We start from the raw sequence: 26582 nt of genomic DNA on the forward strand, positions 1-26582 counted from the left end.
AAAAAAAAAAAAGAAAAAAACCCAAACCTGTTGCCGTTGAGTCGATTCTGACTCCTGGTGACCCCATGTGTTACAGAGTATAACAGCTTCATAGGGTTTTCTTGGCTGTAATCTTTACAGAAGCAGATCACCAGGTCTTTCTTCTGTGATGCCGCTGAGTGGGTTCTAACTGCCAACCTTTAGAGTAGTAGTGGAGCCCATATTGTGCCACCCAGGGACCCTTCTGGGGAGACCACCCCCCTTTATAATCGGCAGCATCTCCCTCTGCACTCAGACAGCTCAACCTGCCCTATTTATTCCTCACCTGTTTCACCTTCTAACCCACTGTACCATTTGCTTATTGGTTATATTTGCCATTTATTCTCTGCACCTCCCCTCCAGCATGTCAGCACCTTGCAGGCTTTGTTTTGCTCAGGGCTGTACCTCCAGGCCTGGCACAGAGAAGGTATGTAATAAATATTTGCTGAATGAGCTAAAGAATGGGTAGATACTCCGGATCCTCTCCCTCCACCAGCCTGAGAAGCAGTTGAAAGGGGTCTGCCCTCTACCCCCTTTGCCACAGAGCACCTCAGAGGTCTCTGACTTATTTAGATCAGCTGCTGGGTGGCAGAAATATCACCACTTGGCCTCTGGGGAAGAAAGGGCCAGAAGATTAAAGGCCTTTCTGATGAGATGCTAATTTGTTTCGGGAAGCAGGTGGGGGTGGCAGCAACCCTGGGCTTCTAGGGCTTTGTGAGGCTGAGCACGAAGGGAAAAAGCAGAATGGGGGTGGAGGCTGGCCTGGATCCCTCTGTGATCTTTCTCCTCCTCTGAACCCATCTCTTGGGCTCTGTCTGTGCAGCTCATTTCTGAGGGAATTCAGCCAGCCCTGGGTTCAAATCCTGGCTTGGCTGCTTTATTGGCTGTGTGACCTCAGGAACAGGTGGACCTCTCTGGGCCTTGGGACAAAGGAAGTGAGAATGCCACATGGTGGTGTCCCCAGGAAGGACCAGAGAGTACACCCCCTTCTCCTTCAGCAGGAAACAGAGACCAGAGAATGGCAGAGACTTGCTCAAGACTGCACAGCAGTCTGTGGCCCGCTGTGACCTGAACTCAGGCCACACAGCCCCCAGCCTGTTCACGTAATGACTCAGCTGATGTGTCCCGTGGTCTCATCTCCTTTATGGGGCTGTGCTGTCTCACATTGTCCTGGGGCGGCCATCTTGTCAGAGGGAGTCCTGAGCATATTTGGGGACCACAGGGCCCCGGCAGGTGCAGCTCACATAAGAGGCAAGCTTTAGACGGCCAGAAACCAGAGCTCCAGGTCCGCCCGTGAGTGCTGACTCGGCTCTCTGCCGGACCTGCTGGTTACAATGCCCAGTGGGGCTCCTAAGCCGGGAGGAATTCATTATCCAGTGGTGGTCCCTTTGACTAAAGTTAGGGCTTGGAAGCCTTTGCTGAAGGCAGAGTTTGGGAAGCATATGAATCCATGTTCTGTTTCTCATTCATTCATCCATTCACTGTGCATTTATTGAGCCCCTGCTCTGTGCTAGAATCTGGGGCTCTGAGATGAGAATATACTGGATTGGTCAGGACTCTTTTGGGTTTAAGTTACCAAAAAACCAACCCCAACTGGCTTTATCAGGAGGAGAGTTTACTGGCTAATGTAATTGAAAAGCGATATTATTGGCTTCAGGCATAGTTGGTTCCAGGTCCTGAGATGACATCATCAGGATTTGATAAGTCTCCCCCCCACCCCCCAATGGCTCTGTTTCCCTCTGTGCTGGCTCCATTTTCAAGCAGGCTGTCCTCTCTCAATACCACAACAGCTGCTAGCAGGCCCACTGACACCCACCTTCTCTGCACCCCCAGTGGAAGGAGTTTCCCTTTCCTGTAATTTTATCCAAAGTCCCAGAATAGTCTCTCATTGGATAGATTTGGGTCGTGTGCTCATTCCTGAGCCAGTCACCGTGGCCAGAGGTTGGGTATGCTTTTTGGCCTGCTTTGGGTCAAGTGCCTCTCCTGGAGCTGGGGGACAAAGCTCTACCCAAACTGAGGACGAGGGAGGAGCATCTCCCAGGGAAAATGGGAGTGATGCTGCCAGAAGCAGGGACAGGAGGCAGGACCAACAGGGGTCCATGCAGATGCCAGCTCTCAAAGAGCCTGATGGCAGCCTGGAGGAGAAGTTGGGAGAGAAGGTGTGTATTGAGCATCTATTGTATAGATGCTTCCGTATATAGAATAACCCTTTCCTCCTTGCAGCCTGTGAGGTGCGGATTCTTGTCCCTAGTGTTCAGAAGGGGAAACTAAGACTCAGGGAGAAGTAACATCTTTCTCAGCCAGTAGCCCTGAGAGGCTCCCCACCATAAGCACCTTGAGCAATGAAGGGACTGAGTCCCCCACTGGAGTCAGTATAACGGTGAACGGAACCTCTGGTCTCGCCGAGTCACCCCAGGAGAACCTCCCAAGCCTGATTCCTACCAGAAGTGTCCCCTGGATGCCTGCGGCTGGGACCCACTGGCCTGAGGGAGGCGCTGACCTGGACCTATTCCCTCCTGGTTAAAAAGTTTGGGCCACAAGCATCAGGGAGACATTAAAGGCATAGTAGACCCAAATGGAGACTTCCTCTTGGATGGCATCAGAAGGACTGGTGGATAAATGAAAAGGACTCACTCAGGAGTACCTGGGTGGCCCGAATGGTTAACATGCTCAGCTACTAACTGGAAGGTTGAAAGTTCAAGTCCGCCCAGAGGTGCCTTGGAAGAAAGGCTTGGTGATCTCCTACTAAATGGTCATAAACCCTATGGAGCACTATTCTACTCTGACACGTGGGGTCACCATGAGTCACAGTCAACTCGGTGGCAACTGGTTTGGTTTTGGGTTTTCTCCAGTATGGGTCTGTTCACACAGAATCACCCTGCGCTTTATCCACATTAGGGGTCCTGCCCTTTGGTGAGTGCTGGGCACACCTGGAGGTGGATGATTGTGGGTGGTTGGGGATGCCAGGACACCTGTAGGTGGAGAAGCCCTGATGCTGGAGTATGGCCCCACTGCTGGTTCATGCCTGAGGCCTGATCCATCACGGGCGTCAGTGGCTTGGAAGAAGGATGCAGGAAGCGTGAGCAGCTGCCTTGGCGGGGAGGGGCCAGGAGCCCGGGGCACATACTCTGTGACCTCAGCAGATCGCCACCCCTCTGCCTTATATCGTCCTGCTGACCTCTGGGGCCGGATTTGGGGATCGAAAAGAGGCTAGTAGTGTGTGAGATGGAAGGGACATCCTATGTTGGGAGCCAGAGACGTTTATGGAATTATTGCTGAACTCCTGGAGCTCTTACATGCAGTTGCATTGACTCCACCCAACCAGCCAGCTGAGTGGATTCACTCCTTATTATCCCCATGTTACAGATGAAGGCACAGAGGGAAGAGGCAGGGTCTAGGGCTCACCATTCTACACTGATGACGCCAGCACATGCCCAGCCCTGTGCTGACCTCTGGGGACGCAGGACGAGTGAGCCCTGTCCTTGTCCTCAGGAGCTCCCCGTCTCAGGCAGGTAGACAATCTCAACCTAGTATGGAAGGCAGTATGAGACCCAGCAGGCAAAGGTTTGTAGTGGGCAGGGATCTCTGAGGCTGAGCAAACATTTCCAAGCAGAGAAGTTCAGTGGACCCAGACCAGAGAGAAAGGGCATCCCAGGCAGAGGGCCCTGTGTGCACAGGCCTGAGGCATCAAACAGGAGGGGGAGCTGGTAGATTCCTAGATTCCCAGGTAAGATGGGGTGGGCAAGGTGAGGACTTTGGTGGGAAGAGAGCTTGGGGTGGAGTTTACTGCAGGGCCTAGATTGCTTGGAGCTGCACTCCCAGCTGCACTCCCAAGGCCAGGACTGCAGCGGAGGGAGGGTCTTGTCACCACGGATGCCACCGCTGCTCACTCGCTCTGCTCCGGGGAGGATTATCTATTTTAGCAACTCGGAGGGCGGAGCAGGGAGCGCTCAGCCTCTGCCAGTTAGCTCGGGAGCTCGAGAGCCGCACAGAGCACCCAGGAGGCTCCAGGCAGACCAAGTCCTGGCTCCTGGCCTGGGGACACCGCAGCGGAGGGCCACGATGCTGGCTGTGTCGCTCAAGTGGCGGCTGGGTGTGGTGAGGCGGGGGCACGAGGGTTGGGGCGGAGTAGGGCTGAGGGCTCAGAGGGGCTTCCAGGGTCTCTGTCTTGTTCCCTCCCTGCTGCTGGTCACTCCCTGCTGTACCTCACCTCTGTCCTTTCTCTCTGTCTCTCCTGGCACTTTCTGGGTTGCTCAGCTGTTAATATTCGGCTCTGGGTCTCCTTCGCTCTCCGCGTCTGTGTCTCTGGTGTCTCTCCGCCGCAGCCGCTCGCAGCCTTCTGCATCTCTCTCTGGGTCTCTCCCTGCCTCCCCATCTCTTTGTCTGAGTCTCTCCGGCTCTATCTCTTCATCTTTCTCCATGTCTTTCTCTGTCTCTTGCTGTCTCTCTGTCTGCTTTTCTCTGTCTCTCCCTCTCTCTGTGGTTCTCCCTGCCCCAGCCTATTTTTCCTGGTCTCTCTCCCTCTGTCTGTGCCTGGCTGTCTTGTTCTTGTCTGCCCCTCTCCGTTGGTGCTGTCCCTCTCTCTCTCTGTGTCTCCTTCTGTCTACTTTTCTGTGCCAGACTCCTTTGTTCCCCACCTCATGTGACATGTCCCCGACGGCCTTTTTTCTCCTTTTTTGGGACATGGGGGCTGCCCGAGTCCAGCCGAGCTGGCAGGGGCACTGCGTGTGTGAGACTGTGTGTGGGGTGTGTGAGTGTGTGTGTGTGTGTGCATAGGGCGAGGGGCTGTGTGTGAGGAGTCAGGGCAGAGGCCGTGGCTGGAGGGTGGATTTGCCTCCTAGCAGGACTGTCTCTGCTGAGACCTAGTGTGTGAGTCTTATCCTGGACCTGTGTTTAAAGCTCCCCCCATTCCTCCCCCTACCTCCCCAGTGCCCTTGCTCCAGCACCCGAGGTCTCACTCTGGGAGGAAACCAGACTAAGCATAGGAGGCTGCAGCTGGAGGCTGAGGGGGGAGAGTAGGGAGCAGGGGTGGGAAGGAGTACCTGGAGCTGGGAGTTAAGCCCCCCAGGCTTTGTGACCCTAGGCCTGGCAGCAACCCTGGGTCTGCCTGACTCTCCATCCAGTGTTCTTTCTCTGAGGAGAAATGCTTAGGGGTCAGTTTCAACCTGGGGTTGATTGACCACTGTGGAGGGCAGGTAGCTTCCCCCAGGGTCCCAGCGAGCCACCTGGGCATACCTGATGTCCTGTCTCCACCTCGCTCCAGGTGCCTTGCCCTAGGGAGATTATTCTTGTGAGATCTGTTGGCAGGTAGCCCCTGCCTTTTTTTAGATCTGGAAACGAGAGTGGAGAATTGATTGGGGTGATGGCCTCAAACATTCAAAATCAATAAAACCACATTGGCCTGGAGTGGTCAGGAGCAGTGTACCAGGGCTAGGGTTTGGTTAATTCATGGAATCATGTTCAAAGCAGCAGATTGTGCGGCTGTGTGCCAGACACATGCAAGCCTGTTACCTGTAGCCGCCCACCCACCTTCCTGCTTGCTCTTCCAGGTTGGCTGCTGTGGATACTGCCAGCACTGGGGCTGAAAGCCAAGGGATTGGCTGAAAGTCAGATATAAGCAGCAGTGAGAGCCTCAGAACCCTACCCTATCCTAGGCTGCAAGATAGCTCTCCTCCCCCACCCTGGCAGCTGGGAAAACTGAGGTGCAGAGAAGTGAAGTGACTTGCCCAAGGCCACATGAACCAAGCTTTTTTTGATAAGTCTTCAGTCATTCCTTTCCTTCCATCTGTAATGTTGCTGGGTGGAAACCCCAGGTTCTGCTTGGTGTGATTCGTCTCAGCCAATAAATGAAAGCTAGGTGGGACAGTAGAAAGGAGCCTTTATTTCATTGTGCAAGGAAAGGAACAGTTGGGGCTGTTGCCACCAAGACTGCTCAGTGAGGGCGAGGGGGAAGGTTACTTTTAAGGGGTTTACAAGTAGGAAGTTTATACGAGTTACATCAACAACATTCTTAATCATACTGTGCAGGCACAATAGGGTTTACATGTAACTTCATGCATCGCATATTCAGAAAACAGTGGTTAAACTCCACCCAGAGGTGGGGAAGTTACTATGTATGAGATATTTAATGAGATAAGAGGTTATCCTGAATGTCAGCATGGCATCTGAACCAGTTTCTGCCAATTTCCTCTAGTTTTGGGCAGCAGTTAAGGAGAAGGGAACCAGGATTTTAATGTAAATCTACAGGGTGTGCCAAGCAAGCTGCTTGAGGCAGTGGAATTTTCCACGGCCTGGAGACCTCTGTCTTAGTAAAGGGGCCCTCACTGAACAGTGGGTAACAATGTCACATATCAGCCGTGTTAACTGAGCCTCCACTCTGTGCTGGAGGTCGGGCCCCGGATCACTTGCGGTCCCTGACCCAGAGGGCTCAGACCAGGGAGGGAAATGGTGGGTAGATGATGTCAGCGCTTCAGTGAGGAGAGGGGGTTTTGTACAACGTACAGTTTGTGCCTGGAGAAGGAAGCAATGATTGTCCTTGAGAGAGGTTGGTGAAGGCTCTCAGAGTGGGGCATTTAAGGTGAATAGGAGTTTGCCAGGTAGATAAGAGGGGAAGCAGCTTCAGGCAAAGGGAATATAGCTTGTGCAAAAAAAAAAAAAAGGCTGGGAGGACCTTGGTATGGTCAATGTGAAGAGATGGGCTGGCTGTGGGACTTGGACACTGCCCTGGGGCCGTGAGAGCCATGGATGATCCTTAAGCAGGAGAGTGGAGGACAGCTTTAGGTGTTCCGATGAGCACTGGCTACTGTGTGGGCCTTAGAGGGAGATGGGGGGAGGAGGAAGGGCTGTAGAATGGACAGAAATGACCCATGGCATTCACTCATTCAACATTTATTGAATGACTGTTATGTGCCAGGTACTGTTCTAGGCCCTGAGGGTACAACAGATTTTAAGACAGACACAATTCCTACCCTCATGGAGCTGACATTCTAGGAGTGACAGAGAGTGGGCAAGACGCATATGGAAAACATGTTGTGGGGTTGAATGCTGCAGGAGAAAGAGCAGAGGGAAGGGGTGTGCGTGGAGGGGTGCAGTTTTAAATCAGGTGGCCAGGGAAGACCTCACTGAAGGAGCTGAGGGAAGAAGCCATTTGTTGATCCAGAGGAAGAGTGTGGCTGGCAGAGGGCACAGCCAGTGCAAAGGTCCTGAGACAGGAACATGCTCATGTTACCAGGAAGACAAGGCTGGAGCAGAGGGGTGAAGGGGAGGGTGGGGGCGGAGAACTCAGGGAGGTGCTGGGTGGGGGCAGATCGTCTGGCCTCCTGGTCCAGGGTGGGGAGAGTGGCTGCATTGGAGGAGTGATGGGCAAAGTGAAGGATAACGAGGTTATTAAGGATAACAATCCCTCCTGCTGGCTGAGTTGGGGCCACTTGGGCCCAGGGAGGGGCTGTGCTTGCGTCCTCCGAGCTTTGTGATGAATTATTCACTCCTTCCCTTCGTTCCCTCCTGGGTCTCCCACTCACCTCCACAACCGACTCCTGGCATCTCTTACACTGCAGCAGCTGCAGCGGGGTCCCAGGCCTGACTCTCTTCAGGGTCTGCCTAGGGCACCCAAATTTCCCGTCAGCCACCATGTTTCAGAGACCCTGGGAGCTCTGTCTTTAACAGGGAGCCAGGGATACACTGGCTAGAATTGTTCCTGGAATCGCAGAACCCATCACACTGGACCTAGTCTTTGTTCCCTGGGCCTTTATTGAGCGCTTTCTGTGTGCCAGGCACCGTGCTAAGTCTTTCCCATATATTTTCTCCTTCTCACAAGATCCCTGTGAGGTATGCACTAAATTGCTCCATTTTACAGTCAAAGAATGTGGCTCAAAGGGGAAGTGACTTTCCAAGGTCTCACAGCTAGGAGGGGAGGTGGAGCCTGAGCCCACCCCAGGCCTTCTGACTTCCAAGCCCCAACCTCTTTTCTCAGAGGTCAGATGATCCGGCCTCCCTATCAGGAGCATGGGCCCCCTCGGTTGTGTCGCCACATGTGGCTCTCTAGCCTGCCTTCCAGAGGGTCCCCCGGGACTCTGCCCTCTCTTTGCCTCCCTGCCCATTGGTCCTCCACGGCTTCTCTGCTCCAGGCTGAGCCACCCCTTTCTCACAGGACAGGGCCTCTCACCCCCTGCCCATGCCCCAGCCTGTCTGTGTGCCTCTTGCAGAGCGGAGTGCAGGGCAGAGCCCAGCATTGGGGAAGTCTGAGCAGACCAGAGCAGGCAGGCCCAGCCGTCCCTCCTGATCTCAGCACAGTTCTGGATGTCTGCAGAGCACATCTCCACCGATCCTGTGCTGGTCCTGTCGGCTCATGTCCTGCACCACCTCCACTTGTCAGCTGGAATGTACGATCCAGTGGGGCCATCTGCTGTCTTAATTGTCCAGATAATTGCAAAGGCCGCTGGCCCTGTCTTGCTCCCTGGGGAGATGGCCCGACAGAGTGGAAAAAACATTAATCGGACAGGCAGGAGACATGAGGCCCACCGACTTTCTGTGAGTTCCCAAGCACGTCCCTGCTCCTCCAGGCCTCAGTTTCCCTACTGTGCCTTCCCCCCTCCCCGCTGTCCAGTGCTGGAAGCTTCCGAGCCAGCTTCTTCATCTACCCACACACTCCCCTTGGTCTGACCTTGTCTCTCCAGCCCCCGCATGGCTGTTTTGGCCGAGGCAACCGTGACTCATAAGCAGATGTGGTGGGCAGGTGGGCGGACAAGAGAGGGCCACACCTGGTAGCTTCTAACAGCCACGCAGCCAGAGTGCATTTGGACCCTGTGGGTGACCTTGGGCAAGGTCCTTGTCCCTCGCTGAGTCTCAGTGCCACGTTTGCAGAAGGCGTCTGTAGAGGAAGGTTTGTTGTCATTTGGAGCCCAAGCTGGGGACCAAGGTGAGATGGTCCAAGGCTGGTCAACCAGGAGTTGAAGCAGCCCCTGAAGGCCACAGGCCCTACTCCTACCTGAGCCCACATATGCACCCCCATTTTACACATGGGAAGATTGAGGCCAGTTTTGTTCAACGTCACCCAGCCAGTCAGAGATGGAGCCAGGACTTGAATCCAGTGCCCCTCTAAGTCCCCACTGCTGGGCATGGGGGGAGCTGACAGACCAGGAGGGGCAGACTAGAATATTCCTCGTGTGTTCATCACCACTTTGGTGTCAGGCTCAGATGGAGGTAGATGGGTGAGATGTTCAGTAAGTTGACAAACAGTGAGACTGAGGGGTGCCTGAGACCTTTGGGGACCCAGATGAGGTACCGACCAGCCAGAGGGGGGTAGGGAGGGTCAGGGAAGGCTTCCTGGGGGCAGGGACAATGGAGCAATCTTGATGGACCTACAGGATTTAGACAGGCTGACAAGGGCATTCCTGGGGCCCAGGGGTACAGAGGCTCAGAGGTGGGAAAAGGCTCTGCATGTTTGGTGCCGGAAAGCGACAAGAGAGGAGGATGGAGACAGCTGAGGTCGGCTGTGGACACCATTGGCAACCTCTCAATGATTCTGCCTAAACCCCTCTGAGGGGCCGTTGAATGCCAGATGCCTCAGCTGTCAGGCTGCGGGCCCTGGCCTGGAAATCTCAGGGCCAAGCCCTGTCCTCAAAGAAACAGTCTCCGCCAGGGCCCACTCCAAACCTCGCAGGGCTGCACGCCACACCTCCACCAGTGTGGGGCCCTCTGCCCGGGCCATGTGGAGTCCCTGTGTGATCACTCTGCTGGGAGTTCCGCTGTTAGTCCACAGTTCCAGGGTTCTCTTAGTATTTAAGTTCACCAGGACAGCACAGAATAAGATGAGGATATCTCACATCCACAGAGCCCTTTGGAGAAAGTGTATGTGTTAAACTGCCATTAAGGCTTCGGGACCAGAGACCTGGGTTCCTCAGTCTCGCCCATGTGTGAAGAGGAGGTGATTAAGCGGGAGGTGAAAGCACTCTATGGTCTGTAGGGGGCTGGGCAAAGGCTGGCCTGGATTGTCATACGGCTTGTGCTCCTGCACTCTCTCTCGAGCCTCGTTTCCTCACTTGTATGACCAGGCGCTGGGCCTAGAGGATGTCTTACCTGGTGTGGAGATGCTAGTGATGTGTGGGCTGTGGCTTGGGCAGGAACAGTTTGTCCTCTCTGGTCGGGGGAACTCCCAAGGAGGTAGCCCTAGGCCCACAGAGGAGCAGGCTCCCGGGAAGTAAGAGGAGCCGCGGGGTCCCCGCTGAAGCCTCATCCAGACCCTGAGCTGTGGCCTCTCCTGCCAGGGTTCAGAAGATATGATGCAGGCTCAGCCACGGCCCCTGAGTCCATGCAGGGGGGTCCTGGGACGAGGGGTCCAGCGGGCCGAGCTGGAGCTGGAGGAGTCACCGGGAAGCAGGCTCCAACTCAGGATAAGGGTCGGGGGGAGTCTCACGACTGTTTAGGAATAGAGTGGGCGCTCACGGGGTATTGAGCTCCCTGTCTGTGGAGGTGTACAAGTAGGGACTAGACAGCAGAAGGGATTTCTGTATTGGATTGAGGTGCTAGAGGAGATTGAGTTAGTGATTTCTTTCCAGTGGAGCAATTCAGAGATTATGTATATTCATCCATTTATTTCTCATTCATTCAACAAACGTTTATTACTGCATGCAAGGCTCTGCCCTGGGTACTGGGCTTAAATCAGTGAGCAGGACAGTCGAAGGTCCCACACTCAGTGGAAGGATGAACAAGGACAGGTGAGCAAACACGTGGAGGACAGGCAGGGAGAGGGTAAAGGGGGACTGAGCTGGTGTGGTCAGGGTGGGCTGCTCAGCGGTGGCAGCATTTAGGTCCACTGTAAGGATGGAAGGGGGAAGAGTGTACCTGGAAGAGGAAAGAGCTTGTGCAGAGGACCAGAAGAGGGAAAAGTCTGATGCCTTCTAAGAACTGAGGGAAGCTTGGCTCTGTGGCCACAGACCTGACTCCGACGGTCCTGAGCCTCGCCGCATCCTAGCTGGCACCTTGGCCAACTACCTTTCCATCTCTGGGACTCTGAACACGGGAGCAACCATCCCCATTGACAGTGCTCTTGAACCATCCCACAAGACACTGCTCATAAAGAACTGGGAACCCAGTAGGCACTCAATCAACGCCGGCCTCTCCGCTTTCTCTGGGGAATTTGCTTTTGGCCAGAGGGTAATCCTTGGTCTAGAGGGGTGAATGGGGGATTCCAGGCACAGTGTTAGCCTTCCAGGATCTGTCCCCTGGTCCTGAGGCTGGTCTTCCCAGCTCAGCGCAGGATGCCTGCTGCACCGGTCCCCTCCCAGAGGTTCAGCAGTCACCGCCATTGCCTTCATTATCCAGCCACCAGTGGGAGTCCCTCTGACTAAACTCCGGTGTGTGGTGGCTCCAGCTGCTTCTGACGGGCTGGCTGTGCCCTCTGCGCCCCATCACCTCATTGGAGGGGCTCCGGAAAGCCCGTCCCTCCCTAAGTGTGACCACATGCCCTGCCACTGTGCCTGGAATGCCACTATTCAATGCTTTCTCTCCCAAGAGGGATCCCCAAGGAGCTGCCCCTATTGGTGGCCAGGTCCCTGGGCTGGTGGCCCCTCACAGTCAGGGATTCCCAGAAGCCCCCAGGAGCAGCAGCTGAGGGCCCCACTCAGCTGAACATGTGGGTCTATTCTTCCAACAGCATCTGGCTTTCTGTGTCGTGTGCACCCCCGTGTGCTGGTGAAAGCACTCCCCTGGGTGCCCTTCTCAGGGGGCTCTGGGTGGGGCCTGGGCCCGGGCTTCTGTCCTTCCTGGTAGGCCCAGGGCTGAGTTTGTTATAACCATGGGCAAGCCATGTAGATGGCATCAGATGGGCCTGGGTTCAAATCCCAGCTCACTCCTTACGCTCTGTGTGACCAAGAGCATGTGGCTTCACCTCTCTGGGCCCTAGTTTGCTCATCTCTTGAAGTGAGGCGTCATGGGGTTGAAATGAGAGAAACACTATATGTGTAAGACGCTCAGGATGAGGCCTGGCACATTGCTCTGGTGGCACAGTAGTTAAGAGCTAGGCTGCTAACCACAAGGTCAGCAGCCCGAATCCATCAGCCGCTCCTCAGAAACTCTATGGGGCAGTTCTACTCTGTCCTATAGGGTTGCTATGAGTCGGAATCGACTCGATGGCAGTGGGTTTTTTTTTTTTTTTTTTTAATGTTAGCTGTGGTTCCTACGCCCTGGGACCTTCCTCTCTCCTGATCGCTCCACACCGGGCCTGTCATGCTTTGCTGTCACAGCTGCCTGAGTCCCCCTTCACCATTGACCTTGCCTGTATCCTCCGCTCCCTGTTGATATGGATCCTGCAGCCTGGAAGTGGCCCACTGGTGGGGCATTACCCATGAAGCTCTACCCAACCTACACTAAAGTCAGGTGAGGGGCCATGGTTGGGGGGAGATGTGGGCATTGTAGCTAAGTGGCCAGAGTGGGGGCCACAACCTAACAGCCCTCTCCAAGAGGAGTCACTGAATGCCCCTCCCTTGTGGCTGGTGGAACCACAGACTGAGCCTCAGTTTCCCCTTCTGTATAACGGGGACAATAATACGCACCTGGTAGAAATGTCTAGCAATAGCATGCAGGGTCTGAGGGGAACAGAGAGGAGCGACTGTCCTGGCATGGCCCTTGGGGTGGTAGTGAGGAGGGAAGGAGGGAGGTAGCAACAACTGACAGCCCACAGCAATAAAGAGTTATCTCTTTTCCTTCTCTGCCTCCCATCTTGCCATCTCTGCTTCCCTCCTGCCCAGACTTCATTTCCGGCTGTCAGTCAAGGTCCCCAGTGGGCTCAGGACACGGCTTGCCCATAATTATGATAGACTCAGCCCTGGGCCTGAGAGGCGGGATAGAAGCCTGGGTCCAGGCCCCTGCTCTGTGCTGACGGAGACCTGAGAACAGGCCCTCTCCAGGTATCTGTTTTCCCATGTCCCAAACTCTGTCTTAGTCTCCTGCTGCTGTTAGCTGCGGTCAAGTCGATCCCCCAACTCATGGCGACCCCATGCACAATGGAACAAAATGCTGTCCAGTCCTGCACCATCCCCATGATTGGTTTCGGATTGAACCGTTGTGATCCATAGGGTTTTCACTGGCTTATTTTTGGAAGTAGATTGCCAGGGCTTTCTTCCTAGTCCACCTTAGTCTGGAAGCTCTGTTAAAACCTGTTCAGCATCACAGCAACATGAAAGCCTCCACTGACAGATGGGTGGTGACTGTGCATGAGGTGCATTGGCTGGGAACCCAGGTCACCTGCACTGAAGGCGAGAATTCTGCCTCTTAACCACCATTGCTCCCATTTTTAATCTCAGAGGGTGGCTTTGAAGAACAGAAATTTATTTTCTCACAGTTCTGGAAGCTGGAAATCCCAATCAGGGTATTAAAAAAAAACAAACCACACCCATTGCCGTGGAGTCGACTCCAACTCATAAGACCCTATAGGACAGAGTAGAACTGCCCCATAGACTTTCCAAGGAGCGCCTGGTGGATTCAAACTGTGACCCTTTGGTTAGCAGCCATAGCACTTAACCACTACCCCACCAGGGTTTAGGCTGTGCTCATTTCTTCTGAGAGCTTTGAGAGGGGAACTGTTCCATGCTTGTCTCCTAGCTTCTGGAGGCTGTCAGCAATCCTTGGCATTCCTTTGCTGCCTGGGGATGTGTCTTCACATGGTTCCTTCTCCCTCCGTTTTCTCATCTGTACAGCGTGGTTGGTTCTCAATTGTGATGGTTGCTGCCCCCAGCGAGGTGGGGAATATATTGGGTTATCTCAAGGACTCAGGCCACCACAAGCATTTAGTGGGAGGGGGCCAGCGGTGCTAGGAGTCCTGCAGTATGAGAGACAGCCTTGTATACCAAGGAATTATCCCAACAACAGTGCTAATATTTCCTGTTAAGCGACTTGGGAAGGGGCCACTTTGCAAGGCCCTTCCAAGGTCTCTGCCCCTCATTCCTCACAGACTGGGAAACAGAGGCTCAGAGAGAAGCAACTTGCCCAGAGTCACACAGCTGGTGGAATTCGAACCTGGGTGTATCTGATTCCAAGGCCTGTGTGCCCAGCCACCCTGAAGTTCTGCCTCTCCAGCCTGTTTCTCAGTGCTGGCATGAGACTCTTGGCAGGAAAGTGAATGGATAAACACTTTCTGACTTGTTAACACGTGGTCTCCCCAGCCTTGCGGGTGAGTGCCTTTTATTATTCCCATTCTATAGCTGAGAAAGCTGAGGTGCAGGCGTTTGGGGCACATGCCCCAGTCACACAGCCTGTAAATAACTGGGCTGGAATCCATCCTTGGGTCTGCCTGCCTCCAGGCCCAATTGTCTCACAGAACCTCCAGCATGGTCCAAACCCAAGGATCGAGCTCAGAGGCATAACTGGGGACGCAGAGGTATCAGGGCCTCTCCTGACGATGGAGGGGCTGCCCCGCCAGCTCAGGAGCCCTGCCATCTCCCCCAGGCCACCTAATTCCCCTCACGTGCCATCGCGGTGTGCAGAGTGTGCAGCAGTCAGATGCTGTCACCGGAGCCACTGGCACCTGAGTGTCTGGCAGACCTGGCTTCCAGACACCGCGCACGCCCAGCAATCTGTCCCCCTTTTCCTCTGCTTCTCTGAGGTTGGCAACATTGGACAAGAGGGTCATCTTTGGACCTGGGCCGAGCGGCAGCTTTGCTTGCTTCCAGCTCCCAGAAGGGGCCCTCATTGCTCTCCCAGGCTACCTCCAAAGCAGAAATCCTCCTCCCTGCTCCTCGAAGCTGGCTCTCCATGCCTGAGGTACTGGCAAAGCCTTCTCACCCTCTTGCTCTACAACCATCCATGGCTCCCTGCTGCCTGCAGGATGAAAGCCAAACTCCTTACTACAGTGCTTCTCAAACTTTATACGAGTCACCTGGGGGCTTTGTTAAAATGCAGGTTCTGACCCAGCCGGTCTGGGGTGGGGCCTGAGAGTCTGCATTTCTGACAGGCTCCAGGTGATGTCGATACTGCTGGTACATGGACCACACTTCACACTTGGAGGAACGAGATCCTAGCAGATGCTTCATGGTCCGGCTCCTCCCACACTCCTTCTCACTAGTCACCTGGGATTTCTTCCTCAGACTCTCCATCTGGAATGTCTTTCCCTTTCTTTGACAAATTCCTTCCCATCCTCCAAAGTCAGGCTGAAAAAAGCCTCCTGGGTAGATCTCCAGACAGAGCTAAACGTGCCCTCATCTGCAGTCTCAGACCCCCTGATCTGCCCTCTCAGACCCCCTGATCTGCCCTTTAGTGTATGCCTGCAGTACTGAGAGGCCACAGAGCCGTGGCAGTTAAGAACAGGGATGCTGGCGCAGACCACCTGGGTGTGAACCTGGCTCCACCCCTTACCTGTTGGGTGACCCTGGGCAAGTTACCTAACCTCTCTGTGCTGCATTATTTAGAATAAGCTTCTTTGTTTCAAAATGAACAAATATTGCTTCCAAACATACACTTTAATAAAACTAAGTTAAAATGGACTCAACAGGGTGATGGGAACAGAAGCTAAAAGAAGGCTCATTTTCCCATCTGTCTCCTCATTTCTGGGTCCCAAGCGCCTGGCACAACAGGCATGCAGAGAAATGCTGGGTGAAAGCTCCCCTGCAACCCACAGAATGACCTTTCCAGGAGTTCCTCGTCCACAAAAGTAAATTGCAAAAAAGCAGTGAGAGAGACAGAGACGTGGCAAGGTTTCCAATTGCCAGTCGTAATCAGTCATTTAAATGCACTTGTATAACAAGCAAATATTTTCTTAAAAGAAGGGACAGATGTAACTCCCAAGGTCTGTGTGCCATGCTTTCCCTCCTCCCTGAAGAGGCTGTAAACGTGAGAAAAGAGGCGGGCTGTGGGTGAGGATCTATTAGAGCAGCTCACTCTGAGAAGGGCCATGGCCCGTCCCGCCAGCTTGGAGCTGGGACTGCCCCAAAGTGGCCCCTGGTGCCCTAGCAATGGTCAGGCTGTTACTCACAAGGCCCTCCCTGACCAGCCTGCAGCCCTTTCCCTGCTGATCCGATTCTTCCAGCAAATGCCCACCCATTTCCGGTCCTCCTGCTACTACCAGACACCACCCCACCCAGGGCTGAGGCCCTGAAGTCTCTCTTTGACCTTTGCCCTCACTGCTGGCGCTGGTGAACCCTGCCTGCACCCTGAGCTGGTACCTGGACCCTGTGCTTGGGACATACCTAAAGTCATTCAAAGAGGAAGGCAACCTTGGGAAGTGGGCAGCAAGGGAGGAGCTCGAGCTTGCGGATGCAGGGGTACAAGTGGCCCAGAGCCTGGATTTAGAACCAGGGTTGTTCTGAAGGTGCCATCAGTGTTGACTGAGCTGGCAGGAGCCAGCATGGGTGGCCTGGGTATTGTGGGCTGACTGCCATGGTGGGATCCCTGCTCGGGAGGGACCCCAGAGGAAGTCCCTGGGGCCCTAACAACCGGGCTGCACTCTCCCTCTCCCTGCAGGACACACAGCAGATTGGAGCCCTGCTTATTCCCAGAAGGCCCAGAGCTCCATGGGAGCCGGCACTGCATTTGTCTCATCCTATGCTGCGTTCAGCTGGACAAACCATGTAGTTATATGGGGTATTGACACTGAGTCCCTGCCTACCGCTCAATGCCCCCATGTCACTGTCCCCCATGATCTTCCCAGCACCTGCACAGTATCTGGCACTCAGGTGGTGCCAACACACATTGGTAGGATGGAGAGCGGGAGCAGCTGGATCCAGCTGTCCTCCCCTTCTTGTGCGTGGGCAGCTGGAGGAGGGGCTCTGGGTGCCCGACTGGCTCAGTTCAGTCAGTCTGGGATGACATGGAGGAATCCTAGGAGTGTGCAAGACTGAGGGTCAGCTGGGGTGGGGAGGGGACAGCCTGCCAGCTGTGGCTGGAGCCTCTGACCAGCTGCCCCTGCCCATCAAGCCCAGAGCAGGCAGAGCCTGAGCCCAGCTCCTTCTCTCGGTCTTCACTAAAACCTGGGTGGAAGCTCAGGGCGCTCCTTCCCCAGTCCCCACTTTATAGAAGAGGAAACTGAGGCCAGGCGGGGCCGGCTGTTGCCAACATCAGTAGAAGGGTCCCAGGGGTTCTGAGCGCAGGAGCTTCTAAATTGAGAGGCTTTGCATCTCAGTCTGTTACATCTGGGAGTCTGTTGTAATCTGTTGCTTTAAATAAATAAAGTTTAGAAGGCACTGCTACCCTTTTCCAGGAAGTGAAACTGAGGCCAGGAGAGGGCAATCACTTACCAAAGTCCCAGGGCAAGTTAGGAACAGAACTGGACCTGGCACCCAGGTGTCCTGCCTCCTGCAGGGCTATGTCTGCTATGTCCGTTCTGTGGGAGGCCCCAGGCATGCAGTCTTCAAAGCCTCTCCCTTCTGCCCAGGCTCAGGCTGCGGGGGTGGGGGTGTTGGACCCCATCCTGGAGCCAGCCACCAGGACAGCTGTGTCCCCTTTAAGGGAGGAGCCACCCGCTGCAGTGGATGGACTTCATGCCCAGCCAGTGGGAGCTATGAGCTTCCCTCCCTGCGCCTCCCTGGAGAGGGGGAGGGAGGGGCCAAGCAGTGTGGCTCCAAGGGAGTCCAGTGGGCAGCAGGAGAGACAGTAGCAGACATGCTGTGTGGGCTCAGCCGGGAGACCCCTGGAGAGGGTGGTGAGTAATGGGGACCCGAAGGCAGGGTGATGGGCTGAACCCCCTGTCCCTCTAGAGCTGCTGCCCAGAGAGAGGGGACTTTCACTCCCCAGAGACCCAGGACTTGGGGAGAATGCTGGGCTGGGAAACCTGGCAGGGGCGGGCAGGTGAGAGGGCTGCCTTTTTGGAGGTCTGATCCTGGCTGCCGCCCTGCCCCGCAGCAAGGGGAGCGTCTCTACAGAGCTTTCCCGCAGCAGAGGGAGCGGGCAGGTCTGGAGGCTCTGAGGGCAGCGCCCAGCCCTGCAGGGCGCCTCAGGAGTCAGGTCCCAGCTCCGTGTGAGTGAGGGCGGTGGCCAGTCTTAGGAAGAGCCCAGGCTGTGGGATAGGAGTGAGCTCCCCGCCCCAAAGCCCAGGTCAAAGTGGTGTGAAGGGAGCTCCTGCACTGGCAAGAGGCTGAACCCCGGCATCGGGGCGCATGGGTGAGCTCCCAGGAGCTCTGGGAATGTAGGCACCGCTCCCCACATGCCTGGGGGGGGCCAAGGCTGGGACCTCCGGGGAGGGGAGGGTTTCCAAGGCTGCTCCATCCTAGTCTGTCAGCATCTACATTTTCTCCCTTCTCCAGCCTCAGCCTGCTGGGCAGTCCTCTCTCCTTTCGCCTACAGGGAGCTTGTCAGGAGCAGGGACAATGTCACACTCACATTCTGCTCTGAGCTTCTTTCCCATGTGCCTCTCTCTTGATACCCTCTTGATACTGTCTCCTCACAGCAGCTCTGAGAGTAGGGACTATGGTCCCACTGGACAGATGAGGAAACTGAGGCTCAGAGATTGGAGGTGGATTGCCCAATGCCCCAGAGCTACGATGCAGTGGCTGAGCCAGGATGTAAACCCAGATAACTTTAACAGTGAACTTTGGATCCTACCTCCCCACCCACAGCAAGGAGCAGAGACCGGGTCACCCCCCAGGTCTCACCTTAGGCCCCCAGATAATAATAATGCTAATAGTAATATCTGACAGGTGTTGAGATTCTTACTGTGTTCTCAAATCTTCCCATGCGTTACCTCATTTAATCCTCAAACAATTCTGTGAGTTGAGTACTGTTGTTTACCCCATTTTACAGGTGGGGAAACTGAGGCACAGAGCTGCTAAGTAACTTGTCCAAGGTTATACAGGTAGAAGCAGTGAAGCTGAGACTTAAACCCATGTGATCTGCCCCACTCTTGGCAACTACCTTCCTGGCCTGGCATTTGGAGTCCAAGGCCCAGGTGAGTGGGGTTGCCTTATCCTACAGCAGAGCCACAGGGCAGCAGTACCCTGGAGACCTTAACTGGGGCACTGCCAGGGAAATGCCTGCCCCTCCTCTTGGACCTGTGGCCTCTACCTCAGCTCAGGCCTCAGCATCACCTGCCTGGATGCTCCTTATCACCAGTCTCCTCTCTGGCCTTCTGGCCTCCACCCCCCATGCTGCCATTGGAGGGAGCTCGCTTAAACTCAAATGCGATCACAGCCCTTATCCTGGCATTCATGGCTCTTCTTGACCTCGCTGGCTTTTTCTCTTCCTGATGACTTGCTTGACCCTCATCCTTACCGCTGTGGCCCCACTTCGGTTTCCTCCCCAGGTTGCAGAACCTCACTATCACACCTGCCTCAGTTGAAGTCAACACAGAGGCTCCTTTTTAGAAAAGTCAAAAGATGGGGCTTCAGGCACTGAGGGATCCAGGTGCTCAATTAACATCATTAGGACTGAGGTCTCTCCATCCTTTGTTTTGCTTCTCTTTATGTTACCTTCATTTCCAGGCAGGTACCACATTTCCAGAGGGCACCTCCAAGCTTAGCATCAACCAGCTTAGTCACCCCTAAGGAAAGGGTACCTGTTTCTCCATCATTCCAGCATAAGTCCCAGGGCCAGCTCTCATTGGCCCAGCTTGGATCACATGCCCATCTCTGAACTAATCGCTGGGTATCTAATTGGCCAGGCCTGGTCATGTGGCCTTGCCTGGAGCTGGGGAACAAGGGTAGCCAACAGGTGGCCACTATACACACCCTCCGCATTTTGCAGAGAAGAAAACTGAGGCCTAAAGAGTCAGACAACTCACAGAAGGTCTGTGCTCTTTTTCTGCCCCAGACAACTCCCACCTGTATGAGTCCTTTTTCAGGCCCCTACCCTGGCCATGTCTGGTCTCACTCCTGGGAGCCTTGTTTGCCCCACTGCTTACCCCGGAGCCCCTTGCAGGGAGGGATAGTGACCTGTCTCTGATTGGCCGGGGTGTGTGGGAGGCCTGCTCACGGATTTTGGCAGGAAGCCCCTCACTGGTGTTCACTTTCCCGCCTCAAGGATGGGAGATGTCCTCTGACTCATTGGCCATAAAGATGCCTTTGTTCCCAGGACCTGAGTGAGCTCTTCCTGACCAGTGGGGCCTGAGGAGGCTCAGGCAGGGTGGGGGATGGGATCCTTCTGCTGTGGCCTGGGCTGCTCACTCCTCCCAGCAAGCCCTGGCTAAAATCAGCGCTCGGCCCCTGGAATCCCTTGGGAAGGCCTGACCTCCATGAAGCAGGAGCTGGGGCCATAGGAGAAAGCCAGGGGCCTCACACTACAGTCATCACACACTCAGGGGATAGCAGCCAGGGCCTGGAGCCAGCGAGGCCTGGAGTTGCATCCTGGCTCTGCCTCTTACTGGTTATCTGACCTTGAGCAACTCACTTCCCCTCCTAAGCTGTAAATGGGAGTTGAATTAATCAATTTTTCACTGAGCACCTACTAGGTGCCAAGCAGTGTTCTCAGTACTGCAGACACAGCAATGGACAGACAGACAAGAGCCCTGCCCTCCTGGACCAGACATCCTAATGGATGGAGGCAGAAAATCAATAAGATAAATTAGACAGTAATAAGATGGTGTTGAGTGCTAAGAAGAAAAATAAAGCAGAGAAGGGGCGTGATAGGTGGTGCAGAAGGGGCAAGGGTGAAGTGATAAGTTTAAATGGGCTGGTTGGGGTAGTCCTCGCTGAGAAGGTGACATTTCTGCAAGTTCTTGAAAGAGGTGAGGGAAGAAGTCTGTGGATGTCTGGGAAGAATGTTCCCGACAGAGGGAGCAGCCAGTGCAAAGGCCTTGAGGTGAGTGGGCCTGTGTCTGGTATGCAGAAGTGATGAGACTGGTGCAGCTTGCAGCTCGACTGGAGTGAGGGAAGGGGAGAGTGTTAGGAGACAGGCCAGAGAGGCCCAGGGACAGATCACATAAGGCCTTGTCAGCGGTGGTGAGAACTTTCGTTTTTGCTCTCAATGGGATGAATTGAGTCTTCACTGCTCCAGGCAGCTACTGTCGGGAAGTAAAATCATTTTGTCTCATAGTGCTGATTTCAGAGTGAGGGTGGAGATCAGGGTCCACAGACCCAGAATGCAAAAGGCTGAGCCCCAACTTGAGCCTGTGTTGCACCCCATATGGTGTCTGGGCCACCATCGCCCCATGGAGGTGGGCATTGGCTAGAATGTAGCTCATGACTCGGCTGGGCAGGGTCTGCGGCCGTAACTGGGTCAGGAGGGCCTGACACCCAAGGTCTACACACAGACATGGAAAGGTGGTCATGGGGCACCTTGTCGTGCGGCAGCTCTTGGTGGCCCTGATGTGCCTATGGATCCCTGAGCCCGAACGCAGGGCCTCCTCCAGTGCCACACTGTCTTCCCAATGCCCAGCTGCCTGTCATTTGGGGTCTGTTGTCCTATTCAGACGGTTAACATACTTGGCTGCTAACCAAAAGTTTGAAGGTTTGAGCCCACCCAGAGGCACCTTGGAAGAAATGCCTGTGGATCTACTTCTGAAAATCAGCCATTGAAGACCCTAAGGAGCACAGTTTGGCTCTGATGCGCAGGGGGTCACCAAGAGTCAGAGTTGATTGAACAGCACCTGGTTTGGTTTTCTGGTCCCGTTCAGAGGGAGAGAACAGAGCCAAGGGCTGAGGATGTGGTTTGTTGGGAATCAGGAAGACCGGAGTTCCAGTTTTTGCTCTGCAGCTCACCAGCTAAATGACCCTGGGCCAGTGGCTTTACCAGCTATACCTTCTGAAATTCAAATTTAGTAAACCTGGCTTTCAACTGGAAAGAAAAGATTAGCAACTTTGGGTAAAAGAAAAGCCCCTGGCAGGATTAATTTTGGTTAGGAATTACTTTACAGTGTATTTTTGGTTTCATGGGTAAGAAAACCTCAAAATCAAAGTAAGATGTCGGTTATTAATTTTTCTTTTTGACAGGCTACTAGTCGAGTGCTTAACCATTTGTGCCACCCAGGACTCTGAGATAGGCACTAGTACCCTCATTTTGCAGAGGAGAAACCTGTGTCTTGGAGAGAAGTGACTTGGCCCAGGTCTCCTAGCCAGTCAGCAGCAGATTTAGAATCAGAACCCAAAGTTGGCCTCCTGGTTCACCCTTCTCTTCCACCCCACCAACCATGCCTTCTGGGTAGCAAGCAGCCTGTCAGTGGGGGCAGTCAAGTCAGGCTTGGAAGCAGTTGCCGATGGCCAGGGCCACCATGTGCAGTTGTGAAGGTTGGGCCACAGGACAGCCATTGGGGGGCCCTTTTCCTCACTGGCACGGGGGGGTGGTGGGGGCTCACCGTCACCGCAGTCACTTCTTGTCTGTCCCAACTCTGGCCTCTGGACATTTGTTTTCCAGTGGCCACTCCCGGATGCTGAATGCTTCCTCCTGGAGGCCCCGGAACCAGGCGTCAGTCACGCAGTGTTTACAGCCCCGCCCAGCCCTAGCCCATTCCTGCCACTCCACTTAAGCGGGCCTATGCCAAGGCAGCCTGGCAAGGGGCTGACTTCCTTTCCCCTTTGTCAAAGCTCAGTAGCTCCCTGGGGCCGTGGGGAGATGGAGATAATGAAGGCAAATTAGCAACCGTTGCAAAAGAAATAAAGTAAAAAAGGAACCCACCCACCTTCCCTAGCCTCAGCTTGGGGCCAGGTGCTAGGTGTACAGACCGTCTTTCTCTCTCCTGCTTCTACCCCGCATTTGCCAGGGGACTGCTGGCATCACCACGGAAATGAATTTCCGTCTGAAGCGAGTTCTTACAGGACGAATTGACTGAAGGCAAAAGCTCATAATTGCCCATTGCTGGAAGGAGGAGATGGAAAAAAAAATGCGGATAAAAATATCTCTGTTTTTTTATGCATGTTTCCAGCTGAAAATTGGTTGGAAAGATGTTTTTGAAAAGCCTTCATCTCTAAGCATATAATTACCAGGTCCCAGAACAAAAAAAAAGAGAGGGGGAGAGAATAAGCACGTTTTCTGAAGGAGGAGGGCTGGGGTCTTAACCCTCGTGGGGTTTTCTATAGATAAAGTAATCCCCTTGACATCTCAAACCTGGAAGAAAACCCATGGGCTGGTCAGAGCCAGGGATGAGGGGAGAGATGCTCCCATTTTACAGACTCAGGTCACACGGCAAATTGGTAGTTCTGGCCCTGCTTTCACTCTGGGTTTGAATGCTGCCTCATTTTCCCTCCACCCAAGGATATTTGTGAAAGTGGGGCTCTATGTCCCCTCTGAGCAGGCGTCAGCAAACATTGTAGCATTCCTGATGGGCATCTTTTTAAATACGACAGGGAGTCTTGGATATCCAAAAGCCTCTTATGCCCGGGCAGTTCAGTCATCCAGTGGCCTCTTGGCTCCAAAAGCGGTCACCTAGGCCACACTCCAAAGCACAAACATCTTCCCTAGAGAAGTCTCTCAAGTCCTCGCTTATTACCCACTGATTCTTGGTTTGCACACAATTGTATGAATCTTGGCTTGCAGCATGGTCAGTTCACCCCGGCCCACACCCACATCTGGGAGGGGAGACGGCTCACAGCCTGAACCCAAAACAGGCACAAAATTGTAGAAGGGAGTTGAGGCCACTCAGTGTTGAGTCAAAGAGACCCATGCCCTCAGCCATCCCTGAGCATGTCATTGCAGCCCAATCCAGCACCATTATTGATGCTCTTATGCCACCAAGTGTAGTTCACGGGAACAAAGTCAGAATGGTGGGAGGAGTAAAGGAGAAGAGCGGTAGCATCAAAGCCAAACTTGGAGACACCTAAGAAATCAGTCCCTTTTTTAGCAGCCAGAATCCATTGCTTCAGAATCTAGGGTTGTTTGGGGATTCCATTGCTTCCCTGTCTAGGTTTCTGAATCTTTGGTTTTAAATATCAGGACTCAGAACCTCACCTGTAAGAATGGTGTAGGAGGTGTCGTCCAACCTCCTCTATCTTCATGAGGGGGAAGGATCATCATCAGCATCAGCCCCAAGCTGATTCCTGTGAGGTGGAGGTCAGACATGCCTCCTCTCTCCTGTCTGTTTACCAATTCTGACACCAGCCATCCCTCTCATTGCACTCTCTGCTTCTCTGCTGGGTTCAATAATTTGTTCAATGGCCACACAGAACTCACAGACCATACTTACAGTTATGAGGTTTATTAGGGAAGTAACAGGTTACAGGAAACGCTGGTGGTGTAGTGGTTTAAGAGCTACAGCTACTAACCAAGAGGTCAGCAGTTCGAATCCACCAGGCACTCCTTGGAAACCATATGGGGCAGTTCTACTCTGTCCTATAGGGTCACTATGAGTCAGACTTAACTCAACAGCAATGGGTTTTGGTTTTTGGTTTTCTAAAACAGGTTACAACTCAGGATCAAGATCAACAGGCTGCAACTCGAGATCAGGATCAGGAAACATATAGGACAGCTCTCTCAGATCCTCTTGGCCGTGCAGGGCTCCTGTTGGCCTCCTGAGGACAGGGTGCTCTCAGCTCCCTGAAGACAGGCTTCTGATCTTGGTCCTGCCCAGGCCTGGCCTCTGCCTTGCTGGGGCAAGTGTTACAAAGCTCTTTAGCTCTGCCCAGAGCCACCCTACTCTGACAGGAAGCCTCCTGCCCGAAGGCACTCACCTCTCTTGCTCTGTGGATCAGCATGCCCCGTGTTATAGTCCTCTCTCTGTCTCCTGGGTCTAGGAGGTTTTCAGCACAGGGACCTTGGGTCCAAAGGACGTGCTCCACTCCCAGCACTTCTTTCTTGATGGTAGTAAGGTCCCCTCTTCCCACCTCTGGGATGGCTCATTTTAAGCCTACTGGGATGGCAAAACTGACCAATCCTCTTGTTATTGTTTCATACACCTTTGCGTGGTCTCACCTCCACAAGGGTGCCATGCACCTTATTTGCATTATTAGCAAGCTGTCCAAACCCCTTGGTGAGCCACAAGCACCTTATTTGTATAGTCCCACCCAGTCATTTGGTGGGAGTTACAAGACCATGGCGAGAAAGGCCATATAAAAGCAATCCATCACTTTGCACCACCTTTGCCCCCAATGTTGTTCCAAACCTGTTCTTTGGGGTTCTGCTGCTCTGAATTTGGCGAGCTTGGTCCTCAGCTTCCTTGTCCTTTCCTTAAGAGATAATTTCCCCCCAGAACTCCTAAACTCGGAGGCAGAAAGCTTATCTCTGGTCTTCCTAGGATGGAGATGAGCAAGATGGATGTTCCAGCAGCAGAATCTTAATTTGCATGAGATAAGACGGTTTTTAATTCCAGGACTGCGCACGTGAAATACCAGAGACATTCATTGTCACACAGTTGATAGAACCCAGCCTTTTTAATTTTATTAGCTCAGAAACATCTTGTTGAATCTAAATGAAGTGCATATTAGGGAACCATAATGGGAGGCATTATACTTAATGGGTTGTTGCCTGAATGGGTGGTGGCTGATGTGAACACGGAGCCTGGGGTGGGGGGCTGAGCAGAGCTGCTAGGGTCTAACCCCAGGGGCCCTGGAAATGATTCCAGGCTTAACTGATGTTTGATTTGTTATTTACCAGCTTCTGGCAAACAAGGGAGCCTGGTCCTTGTGGCAGAGCTGCAGGTGGTAAAGGCTCTCAGGCTTCCACAGTTGCAGGCTGAGCTCCACCACTGACCCAGACTGAACCCTGACTCTCACCCAGGCTGAGCCCTGCCCCTGGACCCCAAGTTGAACCCCAACCCTGACCTGGGCTGAACCCTGATCCTGACTCTAGAGCAGTAGTTCTCAATGGTGGGGGGAGGGGGGATATTGCTTCCCTAGGGGGCATTTGGCAATGCCTACAGACATTTTTGATTGTCACAACTAGAGCAGGGGATGCTACTGGCATCTAGTATTTAGAGGCCAGGGATAGTGCTAAACATCCTATAATGCATAAGAGACTCCACCACAAAGAATTATTGGGCAAAAAAAATGTTGGTAGTGCCGAGGCTGAGACTCCTGCTGTAGACTGAGTTCTGTTCCTGGTTTCGACTAAGACCTGACCCTGACCTCAAGTTAAGCCCTGACCTGGCCCAGGCTGAGTCCTGATCTTGACCCAGACTGACCCAGCCTTGGATGAAACCTGATCTGATGACAAGGACTTGGTTGGAATGGGATGAGTGGCTTCTACCCCTTTCCAGGACAGTTTCTCCCCAGCCCTACTTTCTCACTCTATCCTGGAGGAGTGAGAAGGAGGGTGGTGGGTCCTATGAGTTAGGTCTTACTACAACCATGAGGCTTAGGTGGAGAGACATTCTCACAGCTGGTGAATGGCTGAGCCAGGGTCTCCATTCAAGCTTGGCCGACCTCTGAGCCCATTGTCTTAATACTAGGCCAAGCGGAACCAGAGTAGGGAGATGGGGGAGTCATGTGTAGGTGGAGTGGGGTGGGGTGGGGTGGAAGAGTCATGTGCAGGCTCAGATGAGACTGGCCTGAGAAGGAACCCAGGATACACCCGATGCCTGAGAGGTGTGGCACCTACGGCCACATGGGAGAGCTTGCCAGTATAATGGTTTTTCAATTGTCCCTTTAGCTCCTGCCCTTGCCCATCAAGTGAAGTGCTGAGTAAGGCAGCTTCGAGGAGTAATGTGAAAAAAGGAGGGGCCTGGTGGTGCAGTGGTTAAGAGCTATGGCTGCTAACCAAAAGGTCAACAGTTCGAATCC

General features: G+C 53.8%; 1 protein-coding gene across 1 annotated transcript in view; it reads left to right on the forward strand.

Moving 5' to 3' along the window:
- Window positions 1–4080: 4080 nt before the first annotated feature.
- GRIP2 (glutamate receptor interacting protein 2) overlaps window positions 4081–26582 on the forward strand; it is a 60824-nt gene continuing 38322 nt past the window's right edge. Inside the window, exons 1-7 of the mRNA XM_012558255.1 lie at window positions 4081–4116; window positions 10071–10179; window positions 10284–10464; window positions 10953–11172; window positions 12261–12347; window positions 17381–17497; window positions 17848–17962. Of these exons, the coding sequence (XP_012413709.1) occupies window positions 4081–4116; window positions 10071–10179; window positions 10284–10464; window positions 10953–11172; window positions 12261–12347; window positions 17381–17497; window positions 17848–17962 (865 nt within the window). The remainder of the gene's footprint in view (window positions 4117–10070; window positions 10180–10283; window positions 10465–10952; window positions 11173–12260; window positions 12348–17380; window positions 17498–17847; window positions 17963–26582) is intronic.

Source organism: Trichechus manatus, unplaced genomic scaffold (assembly GCF_000243295.1).
Source record: "Trichechus manatus latirostris isolate Lorelei unplaced genomic scaffold, TriManLat1.0 scaffold00001, whole genome shotgun sequence".
Classification (NCBI taxonomy): Eukaryota; Metazoa; Chordata; class Mammalia; order Sirenia; family Trichechidae; genus Trichechus; species Trichechus manatus.